This window comes from Balearica regulorum, chromosome 6 (genome assembly GCF_011004875.1).
Source record: "Balearica regulorum gibbericeps isolate bBalReg1 chromosome 6, bBalReg1.pri, whole genome shotgun sequence".
Lineage (NCBI taxonomy): Eukaryota > Metazoa > Chordata > Aves > Gruiformes > Gruidae > Balearica > Balearica regulorum.
In genome coordinates, this window is record NC_046189.1 from 32,374,090 (window position 1) to 32,393,227 (window position 19,138).

General features: G+C 39.0%; 1 protein-coding gene across 1 annotated transcript in view; it reads right to left on the minus strand.

The window, feature by feature from the left end:
- Positions 1–456: 456 nt before the first annotated feature.
- The window catches only part of SNX4 (sorting nexin 4), a 35,065-nt gene continuing 16,383 nt past the window's right edge, over positions 457–19,138 (minus strand). The window contains 9 exon segments of the mRNA XM_075757112.1: positions 457–2,395; positions 2,711–2,825; positions 4,188–4,333; positions 5,161–5,260; positions 6,534–6,623; positions 10,773–10,838; positions 12,350–12,411; positions 13,944–14,016; positions 18,620–18,675. Coding sequence (XP_075613227.1) covers positions 2,348–2,395; positions 2,711–2,825; positions 4,188–4,333; positions 5,161–5,260; positions 6,534–6,623; positions 10,773–10,838; positions 12,350–12,411; positions 13,944–14,016; positions 18,620–18,675 — 756 coding nt within the window. The 3' untranslated portion in view covers positions 457–2,347.

Below are 19,138 nucleotides of genomic sequence, written 5' to 3' on the forward strand. Positions count from 1 at the left end.
GAGCAACCTTCACTGTCTGCTAAGATCCACAAGTGCACGGACCGCATGCAATGCTTTTCTGCAAACAGAAGTAAAAGAAATAAAGTTATTGCAAGTTATCCTTAAGCCACCTTTCACCCAATTTCTGTCAAACAATGCAAACCCTTTTCAAATGCACCTTCTCTTACCTAGATGAAGACACACAGGAAATTCAGACAGCTGGTTCCGTTTGGGCAAACCCAAAGCACAGATCAAAGCTGGCTTGTACCAAGCATCTAATTTGGGCCTTAGCACTACGGTCTTCACCTACAAGGCCAATCAGCTAGTTGTGCCCAATTTCTTACTTCAATTTTAAACCCAAGTTTGGAGGCTGCTTGAGAGCTAAGATGGATGAGAACCACTTTCAAGAAATTGAACAGCAGTTGTCAGAATTGGGAAGACAGCATTTTTACAAAAAAACCCAACATAACAAAAATATCAAAGAGCAATTTTATTTAGCTTATTTGGCACAAAACTTACAAGAACCGTTTTGTTCCCTTCTTAAATTTAGTACTACTAGCAAGGAAAAAAGAGGCATACTAATACATTTAATAAGCTGTACAGCAAGTGAAATGTGGAAAGAGGCACCAGAAAGATTTACCAAAAATCAAAGTGCATGAAAAATACCTACTCTGAGCGCCTCACGGTATTGTATTAAGGCACCGCTCCTTTAGAAGGTTTACTGAATACATCAAGTGTGCAACTTCTTGGTTTGGAATGTAAGAGTCCTTCAGCCTGTATCGAAACTGGATACCGCAACTCTGAACAGAACAACGCTTCTCCTTGTACATGTTAAATGGAGAGACCTCTTTCTGCCCAACATCATCTCTCAGCCAGGAGTGTCACGGTCATATGCTTTGAAAAAGCCAACATACATTATCGGAGTGACCGGCGTTTTACTTCAGAGTTTTAAACTGTAGTGTACACCAGGCCTATGAATTCTTTACAACAGTTTTATAGAAAAGAAATGCTGCAGAGACAAAAGTAACATGGGACATATCTGTAACTACGTTATAATTTACCAAAATAACTTTTAAGGACTTCCTGGAATATCTCTTTTAAAAAAAAAAAAAAAAATCAAAATCTGAGTAGTGTTATAATCCAGAATAATTAAATACATTTTTTAACAGAATATTACAAAGCTTCTTTTAGAACTAGCAATCAAGTCTGACAAATTCCACAAGACTTCAAGAACTTTATGTAGAAAAAGCCCAATATTAGACAGTGGTAAGTGTTTTTCATAATTGGAAACATCTAACACAAGTACCTGTAATCGCAAATCATGGTATACTGGTGCGTGTATACATATACACACACCCCCCCACACAAACACACTGAAACATCATTACAAGAGCCAAACAGACACCTTGGTTCATTGTGGGTTCTGCACATAGCTGCTCTTAAGTACTACAGAAGTTGCACCTGGTTTTTTATTTCAGCATCTTCATTAAGAACTATTCTTTCAAGAACCAAACCGCTTCAGTTACAAGAAGAGGTACCACAGGCCAGATTCACATCTGGTGTAAACAGGTTCCAAACAACCAAACAGAAGTTGCATCCACTTCTTACCAGCTTTGACTTTGGTTTTGCTGCTCAGCTGGATCACCAGTCTCCTTTACTTGCAGGAAGAAGTTCGATAAGAAATCAATGCCCATATCAAAACTGAAGTGGGAACCAGTAAATGCAGGATATTGTATCAAACCATTGTACAACACCTCTACTGTAGAGAGTTTCAAACATCTCAGGAGCTTGAGACTGCTTAACCTGAACTCTGGAAAAGCACACTTCTCTATGGACATGCAAAGGCATTTAAATACGAACCCTAGGCGTTGCAATATTTCATTTTTTTGTCTCTTACGGTGTAGACCTCAAGAACACAACTGTGTGTCCCATTATAAAACCAAAGCACCCTTGAGCATTACAAATTCTAAACAGCAAGGGCTGAAAAGAAGGGCATCTGGAAGTGATCTACACTTTACAGAGCATGGTGTTTCACAAGTCTCAGAACAGTTCAGTTCATCCTTTCTGGGATAACTTGCTCTATACCTTTGCCCCAATACAGAGCTGTAGTTTTCAGTAACTCTTTTACCCCTGAATTATTTGCTACCACATATAAAAAAATGCCACAGATGTGGCAGTCAGGGCTAAACATTTAATAACATGTCCTTTTTGTCCTTTATTAACAGTTACAATCAGCAGAAAGAAAAACTATTCACTCAACTCATTTATTTCATGATTTATATGTAAGTCATGTAGCAACTTAACATTGGTGTTACACATTTGTGCTTCCGTTCTCTGGCACTTGGAGGAGGAATTCATTTCCAGATAATCACATCTTGCTGAAGCATTCCTTTGCATTTGTCCAAACTTGAATTCCCTTTAAAAAAAAGTTAAAAATATGTGGAAATACACTTTGTATGCAAACCTCATCAACATACTTTCTTCCACACAAGACTCTACAAAAAAGTCCCACAGAACTTCACACAAAAATAAGTCAGAGACCGCACTGGAATTGGACCACACCAACATTAACATGTGACTGAGTTAGAGCAGGACGGAATATGTGGGAGGTTTTACACTAGTGACTTCCAACCTTCTGTGACTGCAATGTTTCTAGTTATTGAAAGTTTGCATCTGATCCCCTACTGACACGATAAATACACTGCCCTGGCCTTTCACAAGCTAAACATACCTTTTTACACATGCTAATCTGCATAACAGCATAGCTTATGAGCGCCTCCTTCAAATCGTGATTCTTTTGTTCTTTAAATCGTTCAATGTCAGCCCAGGCACTTTTCACAAAGTCTCTGGAATTAAAAGCAATATTTCTGTTAGTAAGAGTTTTACATGTTCCATCCTCAGCTCATCTTCCCTCCTTCAGAGGAGCTATGTATGACAAAGCACTCCATCTTTCAGTCAGTAAACCAAGTTCTGTAGTTATTATGCGTCCCACGGTGTCCTCGTTTTTTAAGTGGCACTACTACCTAATTCTCCAACTTCTTCTTAAGGTTTTTAATCTAGGATGTGTTGCGTTGGTTGTTTTGGGTCCCCCCCCCGCCCCCAGTAAGCATCACTGTCATAGAACCAGCATGATTCAAGAATGTACTTTTCTCCTCAGATTCTGTTGGGGGAACTAAGCATCTTTATGCTAACATTCAGCACATGAAATTGCACATTTTTTGTCAATTGTCAAGTCAGAATCTTGGTCTTTCCAAGGTGAAAACTCACTTGTCATAAGGATTTGAGACACTCGAGTACAACAAACATTTACAATGCAAATTTGACTTGGACAATTCACTTCAGGAATTAATTTTGTTGGTTTGGTGATGTGTCTTCAGGTCTCCTTAACTAAAATGGAGGTAGATGTCTGTAATTCATAGCTTTCATTTGTGCTGGACTCTACATACAAGGCAAGTATTCACTTGAAAATTGCTTCCAGAGCTACAAAAGCAGATCCCCAGTACTTCTGTCAAAATGATTAAGAAATTGCATTTACTGAGTGTCTTGTTGTTTTGAACTATTCATGAACTAGCCTTATCTTTCCAGCTCTAAGCCTGACATATTAGGAGATACTACATTTACCCCTTGTGTTACACAGTGAACGTGTTCTGACACAATTGCATTAGGAATGTTAGTTCCTATTTTTCATGTTTCCATTCCTGAAGAGAATTTCATTAGAGCACTGAGCAGCAGTTACTCAAACACAACTCTCTAGAACTTCTAATCTCTTTCAAACAGGAGTCAGTCTCCCCCATATGAGAAGTTGCAGAATATGAGCTCAGGACCCAACACATAAACCAAACTAAATGCTGTATTTGAAGCAAATCAGCTTTTGAGTCTTAGGCTACTCAGCTGCAGACCTACAAGCCCACCTGCTAAACATATTACCAGCTGAACATAAAAGCATGCAAGTTAGCCATTAGAGTGGGCTCAGTAACTGGGAAAGTCATCAGGTTTTACATAAGCCATACACTCAGACCAGAAGCTAACTGCATGTACTGTACTTTATTTCACAACTTGCAGCTGACAGGAGCTTTTATAGACAGCTCATAAACACCAAGAATATATTAAAAACACTTATAAAATGCAAACACCTTCAAGAGCATCCAGTCAAGGACTTTTGCTAAGACAAGCCCTGTGTTTTCTTTGAAAAAGTCAAGCCCATTTACCTGCCCTCCAGATTTTTAGACTTAAGTTGTTCTTCTCCTTCCTGTATCTGCTCTTCTAGAACTTTTATCTTGGCTTCCCTCTGCTCAGGGGTTTCCTGCCCGAACAGCTTGCTGGTCATCCCTTTCAGGGAGAATGTTCTCACAGTCTACAAAAAACAAAGACACTCTAGGTTTGGGATTCCTGAGCACAACCACAAGACGTTATGTGATTTTTACCAGCATTTGGGCTTATTATTCAGCTGATTTTTTTTTTTTTTTTGCTTCAACTTTCATTTCGTGAAAGAAGTTTGCATGAATTGATAGGTAACTATGGGAGGTATGGTGCCTCACATTAGACCAAGCAAAGTGGGGAGGAAGTAATTTGATGTTTGAACTCTTTAAGGCTGGTCTGTGGATTGGACCACAAGTGAGTCATTGCACTGATAAGGGTAACCTTTCAGAGCAGTTTTCCTACTGAAGTAGGAAAGAAACTAAGTCTTGTGCTCTGCATGAGAAGGAAAAGCCATAAAGCAGTTCTGTATAGAACGTCAATAGAGCCAACAGCAACATTAAGAATTCTAAACACTTTAAGTTACCACTTTCAGACAATATTTTAACATTATCTTCCACATAAAAGGAATTAACACCATGTATCAGTAACATCCACCTTTCAAAAGGCAGAGGAAGCCTTTCAGGATTCCCAATGTTTTGATCTTTAGGATAGAATTGTTTATGTTACTCTGCTCAGGTCATACTTCCTGGAACCCTTCACTCCCTTAGTATTCAATAAAAGAAGTTTGGTCCAAACAGCTTATGCCACCAAGAACCAAGTTACTTTAAACCTCAGATGCCTACAGCTCGTATGATACCGGTTCTCATAAGCGTCAGCCAGCACATTAGTGCCATTTAAATGTCATTCTAAGTAACTTGGCTCAAATAAAAAATAAATTAAAATAAAGAGGCATCTTGGAGAAGAAATTGGAAAAAGACTCACTCCTGTTGCCAGCTCCTCACACTGCTGTTTCTTAGATGTTAAGTCCTGTGCAGCCATTTCCAAGTCATACTGCATTAGTTCGTGTTTCCTGCAAACTGCCCTGAAAAGTAATGAAAGATCTGTCACGTAATACTTTGTTTTGCTATGTTTCCTCCATTTAAACTTTACAAATGGCATCATGCTTTTTTTTTTTGGCAGGCAGCACATTCAGTTATTTATCTAGCTCAAATTCAACTGCCTTATCACAGAATGCATAACTCTGAAAATGCTGTAGTTAAGCAAGCTTGGATCAAAGCATAAAGTTCTTAGTAGCAGCATTCTGCTCCTCTTTTTAGAGTCATTCCAAGACACTCTGAGCCACACAAACCTTATCACCTACTTAAGGGCACCACTGTAAAATAGTTTTATTCAAAACACATTACAGAAAAATCACAATTATGACAAAAGGTACCTGGAGATGGTACCTGTCACAGCAGCAATGTAGCAGTCAATCAAGATTCTTCACATTTTATTTTTTAAAAGCAACTCTGCTCCTAGATTCATATAGTGCCTTTCATCTGGAAAAGAGGAGAGTTTCCTCTGACCACCTGCAGCAAGTCCCAGTCCTGTGTGGGCTGACGATGCTACATCCATACTCCACTGCCGGATGCACATTTGTCTCCCAAGAGAGGCTGCTAGTGCTCTGGGTTCCCACACAGCAGCCATCACACTTGCCAGCCTGATGCTCCACACTATTACTGGACCTCTCCAAGAGGTTCAGAGCCAGCCCATGGAGAGCACAACAGCTTTAGGAGCAATCTTACAGCATAAAGTAATTTGCTTTTGTATCCACGCTTGGAAGGGAGGACTGCCCTATAAAGGCTAATGTAAAAAAAAAAAACCACAAAAAACAAACAGATCACCCAACCAAAAAACACACCCCCACAAGAATTCAGTATTTAGATGCACAATACTGTACAGCAGATGAAAGTTATATAGGACACTTTGAAACCTGCTGGAATTTGTGATGGCTGTAGCACCTCTGTTTGGCCTATCTCATTTGAAAGCTGAAGATTTTGGCATATTGGGGCACTGTTATACCATAAGCCAAGGAAATAGGGTAACCAGAGGAATAAACAGCATTACCTTCCACAGTATCCTGATTTTAACATTTCCGTCACTTCACTATTGATCAGCTCAGTTGTAATTTTTATTGCCACCCACATGGCAATCAAATAGGATTAAGAAAAATAAGAGGTGAGAACATGGAGATTCCACAACATTGAAATTTCCACTTCTTGGAGAACAGAAGAGGACACCAAGCTAAATTCAACATCACAGTATTAGAGAAAAGGACTACAGCCTCCCTGTGAGCTACACACTTCTGTACATACCGTAGTGCTTCTGCATAGAAGAGATATTCTTTCAGCTGATCTGCATAATGTTCCTCTTCTTCCAGTATGTCATCAATAGAAGCTGCATATCTGGTGAAAAAATAGCCATGGCTAAACATAATGTTCCTTAATTTAATCTTTAAGGACTACACATACAGTAACAAGGGAGGACACCAGTTTGACAGAAACACCAGTCACAAAGCAAAACAGTGAAAAGCACTTCTAAGAAGGGTTTTTCCTTTGTTTTTCATTAAACACTGAATTGGCTTATATAAACACTCCTGCAGGCCTATTTCTTTAGTTGTTACTACAGTTAATCTTCTGACAAGTACAAGATCTATCATAAGTTTCCTGCTGAAGATGAGGCAATTTTTCTTACAGGAAAGAAAAACAATTTATTTTTTTTCTTCAGCGGACTGTCAATAGGCAACATCAAGACAAAAACAACACGGTGCAGAAGAAATCCTGCAAAGCTTAAAGCATTAAGGCATAGGAATGTGAACATCAAACCTTCTGAAAAGCAAAGAGGTAGTATTTAAAAGGCTGCTTTCATTGTTCGTTATTCAGCCCGAGTATGACAGAACTCACAGTGGTGCTTTGAACACCACGACATTAAGTCTTTCAGCTCCTTGAAAGTGTGTTGCTTTGTCTGCTGCATCAATTCACGGCAACGAGTTTAAACCTGCCTTTTAGGGAGCAATATGAAGTACAAGGGCTTGGACCAACTCTGCAGCTTTTGCACTTGGCATGAGTTTTGTCATTTAGGCTGATGTCTCCTAAAAATGGCAAAAAAGTGCTTTTTCTAGTTTACATTACTTATTTGACAGTATTTAATAGGTTCTCACTAACCAAGATGACTTTGCTTGGACACATTTGCAGGGACAAGCCTACAGCTAATAGGTAACTGCACATCTCACTTGGCACAGTGACCGAAACAGGATGCCACTTTAGCCAGCAATACAGGGAATGTGCCGCTGGAGATAACCAGAATGAATGAGATCGCTTCTCAAATGCCTTCATCTATTCTGCCAACTCAGTCTGGATTCTCAAGTATGTGGCAATCCCTTGCACAGCTGCAGGCTCTCTGAAGCAAGCATTTGTCTATGCTTATCTAGTGACCAGCACAATGTGACCCAAGTGTTAATTACAGCACTTCTTGGCCTTAAAACTTTAGTAAAAAGTCTGAGGTTTTCCCCTTTCTTCCTGTGCCTCTCCAGAACGGAACAAGCTGCAAGAGTCTCAAGCTGAAAGGGAACTGGTAATGTGACTTGGGAGAGAACAAGAAACGCCTCCATGCAAGCTTTAAAAGAAACAGCAACATCACTTGGACACCTGGGAATCTAAGGAAGGTATCTGAGGGAAACACTCCTGCTGAAAGTTAACATCATCCTCAGGCCTGCTCGGTAGGGGATATGAAATAAGGCTCTTCAAAGAGGGAACGGCTACTTGCAGAATAACCAGAAGAATGGGGAGGCTGAGGAAGAGTTGAGACATGCCCATCTGCTCAAGTACGAATTTTACAAGTATGCACGCAAGATTAGGTGATTTCATGCTCTGTGAAATCAAAGACAGGGCACATCCAGGAAAGGCCCTACCAAGGCTATTTAGCATAAATAAGCGTAACATATGAAGTGACCCAGCATCCGCAGATCAGTTTAAGTAGAAGGGATAAAAGAACAGGCAGAACAAGAATTCACAGTATGAATCAAAGTAAAGAAGTCCAAACTGTTGAAAAACAGACTTACACTGAAAAAATCCTGCAGCCACATAGGTCATAAGTAGCTTACCCCTCTCTATTTTTAAGTTCTGAAGTGCAATAATTTTAGCATAGTGGTTAGATTTTTCAGGGCAGCAGATGGGCCACACTTCGGTTTCAAGTATGTTCTAAGTTTAGAGCAGTGCTAGAGCTCATCTGTGGCAGAACAACTCCCCCCCCAAAAACAAACAAAAAAATCCCCACCAGACAAAAACTCACCTTATCTACATAGGGTTTTCATAATGACCTTTAAGTTTGATTTGGAAAAAAAAAAAAAAGAAAAAAATTGTAAGACAAGCTACAGTTCTGACTGCCTAAGCTGAAGTTTACAGACTGGTTTGTCCTAAGCAAGTAGGCAAACCAGGGAAAGTCTGAAGGAGAAACACTGCATTGAGTTCTAAAGGTACCTAGTATGTTCCCACTCTTCATGGGAATCATCAACTAAACCCCTGGTTTAGTTTAGACTGCTTCCACCTGTAATGACAGTCTAGTTGATACAGAGATAAAGGGTCACTCACTAAGAGCATAAAGGATAGAAGTCAAAGGTCTGGCATTTTTTTTTCTCTCATCTTTTAAATGATAGAATTACAGCCATTCACTCGAGCTTTATCAGCTTACTCTGTGGTTTTCTATCACTTTAGCAAGCCTCATCCTGTTATACAACATACATCCAGAGGTGCTTTGGGATGTCTCCTCCAAATATTAAGCAGTTTTTGATCACACTAAACAATAACAACTCAAAAGTTTAAACAAACATCTAGTAAAGACTACAGCATATGGGGTAGATAGAGAATAATTAAATTAGCCTTGAAGTTTAACGTCTATATTAGGCAACCTCCTTAAGTAGCTTTCTGTTGCTATAAACTCCTGTCTAATGTTATGGGAATAGTAACTGGACTGGTAAGTTATACTTTCAAGAGATCATAGATACGATCCTTACTGGTAGGAGACCACATGGGTCACTGAGTGAGTTCCTGCATCTCACAGCTGCTGCTTTGTGCTTGTCACCAAGAGATTATTGTTGTACAGGAGTGCCAGAGCAGAAGAGATGGCAGGCAATGAAAGCTACCTCAGACTTCATGCAGTGATTAAAAAGTTACCCAGGAACTAACTGCCATTACTTTGGATCTTTAACTGTGTTACAGACAGAAACATTAAACATCTCATATGTGTGGAAAGGGTTCAGCCTCCTGACTGACAAGTGAGACCCACTTCCTTCAGTTGGTTACACATTTCTAGGTGTTTGACATCTAGTGTGGTGTATCTGAATCACTGAAAACCTACTTGTGCCTCCTTAACTCCTCTATATTATACCATGTTTTCATAATCTCTTCAACTTCTGCATACTGTAGTAGCTGCTTAACATTGTATTTCACCTTTACTTCAATTATTTTCTTCTGAAAGCAGAATGCATTCTCCATTTCTTTATTCTCACCAGAGCCCTCTGCCTAAAAAATATTATAGCTTTTTTTGGGTGCAAACCACCATGTCACCCAAAACACCGTACGTGTGAATAAATTATTCAGAGGGGTTAAAATTCTTAAAGATCTGATAAAGCCCAGAATTGTTCTGAAGAAGCTGAGGGCAGAGTTTGGCATGGCTCTTCAAACCCTTCCACTTGATAAGGCATAACACCAATTACAACCAGGCAGTAGTACATATGTAAATCTGCACTGTAAACTAAAACTGATAGCTTTCACACAAATTACACTTTATCAATAAAATTATTGTATGAAGAAATGTCAAACAGCTTCCCTCTCTTGCTGGAGTTGTTACTTATCTGTACTGTGGGATTACAGATGAGGAATCAGAGTGATGAGAAGTTATACTGTCTCACTTACTATATATGACTACCTGAGAAGCGGAAAGCATCAGCCTAGAACACCACTTCTGTGAGTGCTCTGAAGTGCTAGGCTCTTATTTTGAAGGCTGTGTTTTGCATACGCTGCCAACCGACTCTGAAGATGCAAAGAGGGAGGATTCTCTACTTTATTACATCCAGTCAGTATTTGTTTCAAGAATCCATTAGAGTTTTGGTGCTGATTAATTAAATTTCTTAACTTGCTGTAATTAAGTCCAAATCTGCGTACCATCTACTGTACGGTACGAAACACTGCTATCAAAACCAAATGGATCTCATCAGGTCTGCAGTACATTAAAGTTGTATTCCACCAGTTTCTGGCATAGTAGCTTAAAAGAAAAACTGGAAGAATCCCAAACACTTCTACAATTTCAAAATAATAATAAAAAAAGAAACCCCTCTGGTTCTCCTGAGACCTTTTGAGCTACTTAATACAGCGCGTGGATGCTAAAATTGCGCCTGCATCCAAGTCACAGAAACACTGTATACCTAAAAACAACGCACCCCCAACTTTCTCAGCACACTACTTGTATGTGCTTCGCGGTTGAGGGAAAAGAAAGGAAAGAGGGAGAGTTCTACATCTGGCTTACATCAAACTATCAGATATTCAGTCAGTACTTACACATCCATATGGTGGCCAGCACTCTGCAACCCATCCCCCATCTCCTTTTCTATTGCACTCCACTCACTGTAGGAAAAACAAATGAGAAACAACATCGCACATGAAGGGTAAGGGAAGTTAATAAGCTGCATCCTGTATATAGTTTCTTTCCAGGCGACACCTGAATAGAAACTGCCTCAAAGTTAGGCTTGGCCAAACTGTGTTCTTCCTCTAAGCAGCAACACTGACAATGTGGCAAGGCTATTTGTGGCACTCTGTTAAACAATTGTCCCCGACACCTAAACTCATCCTCACAAGTATAATTAGTTTGGGATTGGTTTTGAGCAGAGTCAGTCTTGTGTAAGTAGCTCAAACGCAATTAAAAAAAATATTATACTAGCACTTAAAATAAAGGGGGGGGGGGGGGGAAGAGGAACTTTCTAAAACAGAATTTGGTCTAACATGCTCATCAAGAAACTAAGCTTTTGAGACTTGCAACACATCAGATAGAAGCCTCTCATTCCAAAAAACAGAAGGTGGGATTTGACATTTGCAAGCATTTTACTGCTCCTGAAACTGTTTGCTGTATGTTGTTTTCCATTTTCATAGCAAAGTGCTGTTTGGTTCTCTTCATTTAAAAAAAAAAAAAAAAAAAAGTATCGATTTACAACCATCTCATTACTGCAACTACCTATTCACATTAGGGAGATCATTTAGATAAAGAAGGAAACAGAACTACAATAAAGATAGCAAGAGACTTGTTCTAGATGCCCAAGTACGTACACTGCAATTTTAATTGTGTTCTCAGCTTTGTGAAACCTTATGAGATTTCTTAGTTACAAGAATTACATCCACAACTCTTTTTACAACAAAAAAGGAGGGGGTCCCCTTATATTTCACATAAATTATGTCTAATGCATCTATTCCGTCCTTCACTTTTTCATAAACATTCCACTCTGCTGATGTTGACATTTGTTTGTCTTTGTGTTATTACAGAACTACACCTAATTTCACTTTAAAACCCCCAATGAGAAAGACATCTGCAATCCATTAACTGAGAGAATTAAATTTAGCACTTGAACAGTATGTAGAAGCAGGAGGTTTCCCTTAACCAGAAGTTTAGATTCTTTAATTCTCCAGTGAGATGGAAAACTTGAGCATGCAATTCACTCATATAAATCAAAAAACGATTGGCAAATTCACTTTAAAAAGGTACTAAAATTGAATAGATGAAATTGTTGATTTTTAAACCCTTAAAAGGGTCTAGAAGCTTTTCAGAGACACCTACATGAAAATAGGTAATAAGTTATTTTCTGAAGAAACAGAACACCAATGCAACAACAAAAGCCCCAAAAGGTCTGGAATACAAAACAAAAAGCTAAAGTCTTCCACTAGAAACGAAGCTCAGCAGATCCAGAGATCACTATATCCAACACAGAAATCTCGTTATACAATATTTCTTTGCAATACAAAGTTTTTCAAGACAGACACTGAAGTGTTTCAGATATACTTTTCAAAAGCATAAGAACAAAACCAACAAATTCTCCCTCTCTCTCCAGATATCTATGTATATATTTAAAATCAGGATGAACTCTTACCTGAATACTCTTCCGTAGTTGCCATGGACTTTATAGACACCGTACAGCCGGTCTGCTACCCTCTAAAACATTTTAGAGTCAGGATTTGGTCATCAACATTAAGTGCAATTGCTTTGTGAAAACTCAAATACAAACTTCAAGCTAAAGCCTTAAAGTTTTTACAGAGGTAAACAAGATTAGGCCTAAATCTAATCTAAGCCACTACTGAAGGAAAATTCAACAGCATTAAATCTTTGAAGACCGAAGCCACAATCAAGGCTCTATTGAAAAGTAACATTTCAAGTATTTCTTTGGGAGCATTCGTGTATAGGATATGCCTAAGGAAGCCACAAATCATCAAGTTACCTTCAGTTTTTGATACCCAGATGTAAGGCATAGCCTCCTTTACCTGACTAATGCCAAGCTTATATACATACTTGCTTATTTAACATAAAAATGGCAGGACAAAAGTCCACCCTGTCATCAAGACTGCAGGGAAAGCTTCAGTAAAATTCTAACAAGTGACTTGATTTTTCCATCCAGCTCAGTGAAACAAAGGAAAGGAAGTGAGCTATCCATCGCAGAAGTTCTTGCTAAAGCTAGATAAGTCATTTCAGCTCTTTGGAGTGTCAGTACCTGCTGCAGCCAGTACTACAATGCTAGCAACAACCTCAGAAAAAAAGGCCACACGTACATTCTGAAGCACGACTTGTAATCCAGATAACGTCCTTGTAATTGTGATGTACTAATGAACGAGACTGAAGTTTGGTAAGAGTTACCATTATTGGTCTGTCCAAGCAGTAAAAAAGAAACGTAAGCAAATTGCCCAACAGATCTCATACACACAGCCCTGAGAAAAAGGCACTGTCAGTAGAACACCAGTGATTAATCCTCTCAAGAACCTCAGCTCAACAGGGCAATTACCATCCTCACTGCTGCACAGTTTCCATCAAAAATAAAATTTTTGTTGGACATACTAAAAAGCAGTATCATGCTCCTCATTACTGGAATTTTAATTTCCTATTTCCTTTTTGCAGTTTAAAAGAAATAAAAAAATCTTCTATTCTCAACTCACAGAGTGTCTTGATGCATGACATAATTGTTCTTATATTAGAAAGAACATTATTCATTACGGATTGAAAAACAAGCCTAAAAATGAAAGTGTGCTGGGAAGCATACACAATTCATACTACAAGCTCTGGAAAACAAAGTATTATATGTCTGACCAGAAAACTGTGTTTTGGGGCCTTCCCCAGCCCAGACATCCAGCAAAAGCAATTTGTCTGCTGAGTAGAGAGAAGCAGACATCTCAATTGTCTTTAAAACACCTCCCTCTGATACGTGACCATCAGGGGAGAGGGCAGATTAGCAACCTGAGCATGTTTGCTCCTCCAAATTCAACCATCATATTTGGAACTCTTTCCCCCCCCCAAATCTGTGCAAAGTCAGCACCCCCCATTGCTATCTCCTGCCCCACACTCCAGAGCCACAGTCTCTCAGGCAAAACTGCCCTTATCCTAGAACATATATACCACCAGTTCTCTTGACTAAACAAGAAATACTGCCTTATAAATAAATTATACTATTTGTCATGACACACATGGGAAATACTTACAGCTCTGACTCGCAGAAGGTGTGATATGACAGACTGCAGTTCATCGCTATAGTGTTTTAGCTCAGTAAATCTCCTGGGAGCAGGAAACAGATAGTACATCATTAGCCATCATGAAAGCAAGCTTTCACAGAATGCAAGATAGAGCCACAGTGCTACAGCCAGCGAGACGGAGCCTGGATTATGTTGAGGTGGAATTAGCTGAAGACTCCTAAAGAAGTGACTGCAGAGTTTAATTTCCCTAAAGCCCAATACTTGCATGACTGCTTTTTTTTTTTATATGCAAATGTTGAAGGTTCAGATAAATTTAAGAGAAAGTTCTATGAAATAAAAGTAGTTAACTGAAATTACATCATTTTGTTGTGTTTTTTAAAATGGGATTTATAAAAGCAAGCATTGGTGAATAGGAAAGCTTCAAATAAGTACAAAGCCAAACTCCGCTGAAGCATACTTCTTAATAAAAAGATGTTTGTGTTTCTGACCTGACAAAAGATACTTTAATTCAAGCTGCCATCTAGCCAGTTTTGAGTATAGCCTTTCAGGAGTTCAAGGAAACATTCACAATTATCACAATTCCTCCAAGGCTAAGCCATACGGTAACTCTAACTAGTTATATATGAAATAACCAGTTATATATGAAACCCTACTGAGACCTGTACCTGCACAGGTGGCACACACGGCTAGAAGCCATCAAACCACTCCACCTTAACAAGGTACCAGTCAGGTAACCCACTGCAAATGGCCACGTGCACACTGCTGGCCTGCCACTACTGAAGGGAAAAGGCATTTTATCAGTCACCCCAGTTAAGCCTTGTTGGTATTTTCAGGTGATAATATTTAGCTCATGCTAATGCCAAAGCTGAATCAGTTGCCACAGCTTTGCTAGTGACAGGTAACCAATTAAGCCACAGCAACAGCCACTTCTGTACCAGTAAACCCTCCCTACTTCACACAAGTAACTCATGACCTACTTTGGTACACAAGAATGTGTTTCATCCAGATGGCAAGTCAGAAACAGCTTTACCTAAATTACTAAACAATGATCTGAAAATAAACAAACACAGAACAACACAACTAGAATTAAGGATCAGGAGACTAAGATTAGTGTTCCAGGTTGATGTTCAAGCATAAAAAAAAACCCAAAAAAAAACCCCTTCATCCCTCCTCCCACCACACGCACACAGTCAGGCTTTGTATTTCAGAATAGCTTGTACCCAAGAGGTCTTACTGAAATGAGTCAGGTCGCTTGTTTTGGGTGACCAAGTATGCAATTCCAGGGTTTTTCATTTAACACTTCTTCCCCTGCCAGGAAGTCTTCCCCTAAAATATTCTCCTCCTTACATTCAGGAAGTAGGAGCTTTATTACCATTTCTAATATTTTTGATCTCCAAGGAGCATCTTTTATAAGATTATGACACACACAGGGTTAAAGTACATAAAAAGATTTAAAAGCCGGCAGAGAAACTGTATGGGAAAAATACATACAGTCATTGATCTGCACAGTGGGGTTTAGAGAGCAATCTTTTCAGTTTACACTTTATAAAATATGCACCAGGGCTGCACATTGGACAGCTGCAGACACGTATAGTGAAGATACTTGAAATAATTGAACTAAAAACAAATGATTAAAAAGCATGCCTTCAGCTCAGGCAGACTCTCCTTTCCACTCCAGAAATTTATAATGAAAAGTTTTATTTATTCTATTTAGTGGCAAGAAAGCTTTTAGGAATGCCGTACTCCCTGAAGGCAAAAGTCAGAAACCTAAGAGGACTTTCAGTATCCCGGACTCCAGCAGCAAAATATGTTCTCCCATGCCAGTTCCTCCTCCATTAAAAAATACAATACCACCAAAAAAAAAAAAAAAAAAACAAACTACTTCAAAACCAAGCTGTCTTCTTTTTATTGTCTCAGAAAAGCATAAGCCAAAGTGACACTACTTTTGCCCAGTCTTCTGTAAAGGTTGAAAATTTCAGAAATACAGTTTTTCAGGAAAAACTGTTTTGAAGTGACTGGCAGTGTTGCAGATTAAAGGTTTATTTCTCATGTATTTAAGTCCTACTCATTGCTCACATAAAAAAATTTACATAATTATAAAATAATTTCGAAACTGAGTTTGATGAGGCACACAAAGGGATGTTTACCTTCCAGTGCATCGTAACAGCAGAAGCGTGAAACAAGAAATAGTTTTGGCACTCGGTAACTGAGGCTTTTTTTAAATGGCGCTTTTCACTTGGTTTTACTTGTTCTGCAACATTACCAACAGTCTAGATATTTAATTGAGCTGTTAAGTAGAACTTCAGACGTAAACGAAGAACAGATCAGGTCACATTTCTGTAGGAACACCACCAGGTTTCTTCTCAAAAGTATCTTTTACGATAATGGCAAAGAAGAAAATTTCATTTTCAGTAGCCAGTATTTCAATATAAGTTATTTACTTTGTGCATTGTACTTGGCAATACTCCTCCCTACCTCAGGGAGGGCAGTGCCATTTTCCCGCTTTGTGAAGGAAGATACAAGAACACAACTGTTCACTAAAGAACAAGACACTTGTCCAACTAACCAGACAAAAAGAGGAGAGTTACTCTTTTAAAAAAGAAAAAAAAATCTGCCTTAGGAAAGGATTTAGTGTTTTCTAAAGAAACCTTTCACCAAGAAGAAAGCTATTGTTTTGATTAAAGCACAGAAAAAGAACAAGAGGATGAGTGCCATGAGGCCAAATTAGAGAGGTCTGCAGTAGATACAGATTTAACTCTGTGTATCAGAATACCATGTTTTTATCACCTTATAATTCCATCATTAAAGATATTAATTGCTTCCCACAGGAGGAGGTTTAGTTTCCAGTCTACATTTTAAGTCCTAGAGTAGCTGCATCGTTTCAGCTGTTTAAAGCTCCTCACATTGCTCTAAGCTGAAGGGTGCATGAGGCAATCTGGACTGGGAGCTGCAGCTATTCTTCACCTGAACTCTTCCTGGCCCAGGAACCCAAAAGCCTACACTCCACATGGCAGTCAGATCTTTTGTTTCAGCAAGGCAAGCTTGCTGAACCCACCTTACCACCCAGTCACACAAGCACCAAAAGGTAGAGGGTAAGGTGTCAGATTCCAGGCAAATCACGTATAAGTGTGTGAGGCTGAGTAAGGCACTATTCCTCCTCTTAGAGCTGCACATGCTATACTAAAAAGCTCTCTCTGAATTAAAAAAAAACCCTACAAGTTATGCTCATCTGAATTAAAAAAAAAAATACAAGTTATGCTCATCAGTTTTTTATTAAACAACTTGTATCCCAAAGTTCAATTTGGAAGCTATGTAGCTGGCAGAACACAACAGAAAGCATGTGCCATATCTCTCAAGTGCTGTGAAGTCTCTATTGACTCAGATATTCAGGGACTGGTTTTGTTACAAGCCCTTCCTCATGTTCTCCTTGTTTTAACTCTTTTCCTGCTTTTTACCAAGCCACTTCTCACAACAGCTTTGCTTTCCAAAACATTAAGTTACCTTGACAGATACCAGTATCTCAGCCTTAACCAGGCTTGCCCACCTATGCCTACAGGCAGACTACTGGCAAAGTTTCCCTGCCATGAAAGCAGGAAAAGCTAACTCCTACTAGCCACAGACAAAGATGATGGAGGGTGAAACATTCAAACAAGGGGCCAATTTCACCTGTAGCTACCAAGAGAACTGCTCTTTTGACCTCCTTCATGAATGTTATCTTTTATATTAAACTCTAGCTAAAAGCTTCTTTGCTGCCACAGAAGGCTGCAAAAGCAAACACAATAAAAAAAAAAAAAAGGAGGAATTGCATCAATTCACAGACCAGTCTATGAAGAGGTTTAGAAAGGTACATACCCTCTAATGTCTTTAATACAAACCCATAGATGCTAGGGAAGTACAAAGGAAACAGACAAAGCAGTCAGGCACGTGGGCTCTCCCCAAATAGCATCTCTTATTGCCACTATCAGACAGCAGCTGAACCCAGAAGGGCACTTCGTACGGGGCTCTACTGCATGTTCATGGCAAACAGCAATATCTCTTGACCCTGCTGCTGCACACTAATGTTTCTAACTACTGCAGAAGTAGAAACTCTTAATTTTACTCTCGCATCACCTAGGGTTCAATGAACGTCCCACTACATACCCTGACAATTCTGACCGGTTTGCAGATGGCTCTAGTGCCTGTCCCAGAGCTTCCTAAACTGCAACAGAGCTGAACCAGCCTCCGGACTTCCAAAAGCATCTGTGAAAATTGGCAGCTTGAAGAGAACTATGAACCGCAACACCAGGGTGCGTGCATCCAGAATTGTACTCTAGCAGATTTTTGGAAAGACCTACTATCAATCTGTATTCTGTTCATGCTTGGAAAGATTTCTTTGCAAACAAATATTAAGAGGTTCTTTTTCTGGGTCTGGGGCTTTTTTTGTTCCTTCCTTTTAATCTAGCTAAAATGAAAGACTCACTTTGCATAAAGTGATGGCGTTTTTCTGAACGTTTCCTGCTCTTAGAAACAGGATTTATCAAACCTTTTCACACTACCTCCTTACTGGGCTTCTGTTAAGATTTGAAGTGCAGAAAGATAATTTTTCTTTTCTGAATTTATTCTAAGGAGATAAAATATTCTGTCATCTGAAGTTATAGTTGTAACTGAAAAAGAGAAAGGGAGGGAAGAAGGATGTGAAATCTTACTTGTCTGGGTTTTTCACTCTGAATGTTGCATTAAGAGCTTTTAATCTGGAATCTGCCTGAAAAAAGGGGAAAAAAAGCTTTGTTAATTTAATGCAATTAAATTTCAGTGACAAAAAATCTCAGCCTTCTGGCAGCACCATTAGGAAAAAAATCCTACCTTCTTGGCATATTTAAATCTTCAAACATTGAACAAGTTGACACTAGCTGCCCTGTATGTCAGATTTTTTATTAAAAAGTCAAAAAACTAAGCTATTTTTGTGAACTAGGATGTAAACAGTATCCACTAAAATTAAGCTGGTATAATCCAAATCCCACAAAAATAGTCCCTTCTTAAAATGTTACACAAATCATGGAGTTAAGATACACAACCCTACATTCTTTTTAGATGAAGCAATTAGGTAACATAAGACCATATGGACAAACTATTTTATATTTTTCAAACCAAATAAAACCGGTGGTAGAGTGACCTCTATATGCTCTTTATTACTAGGATCAGTTCCCCAGTGAAATCAAAATCTT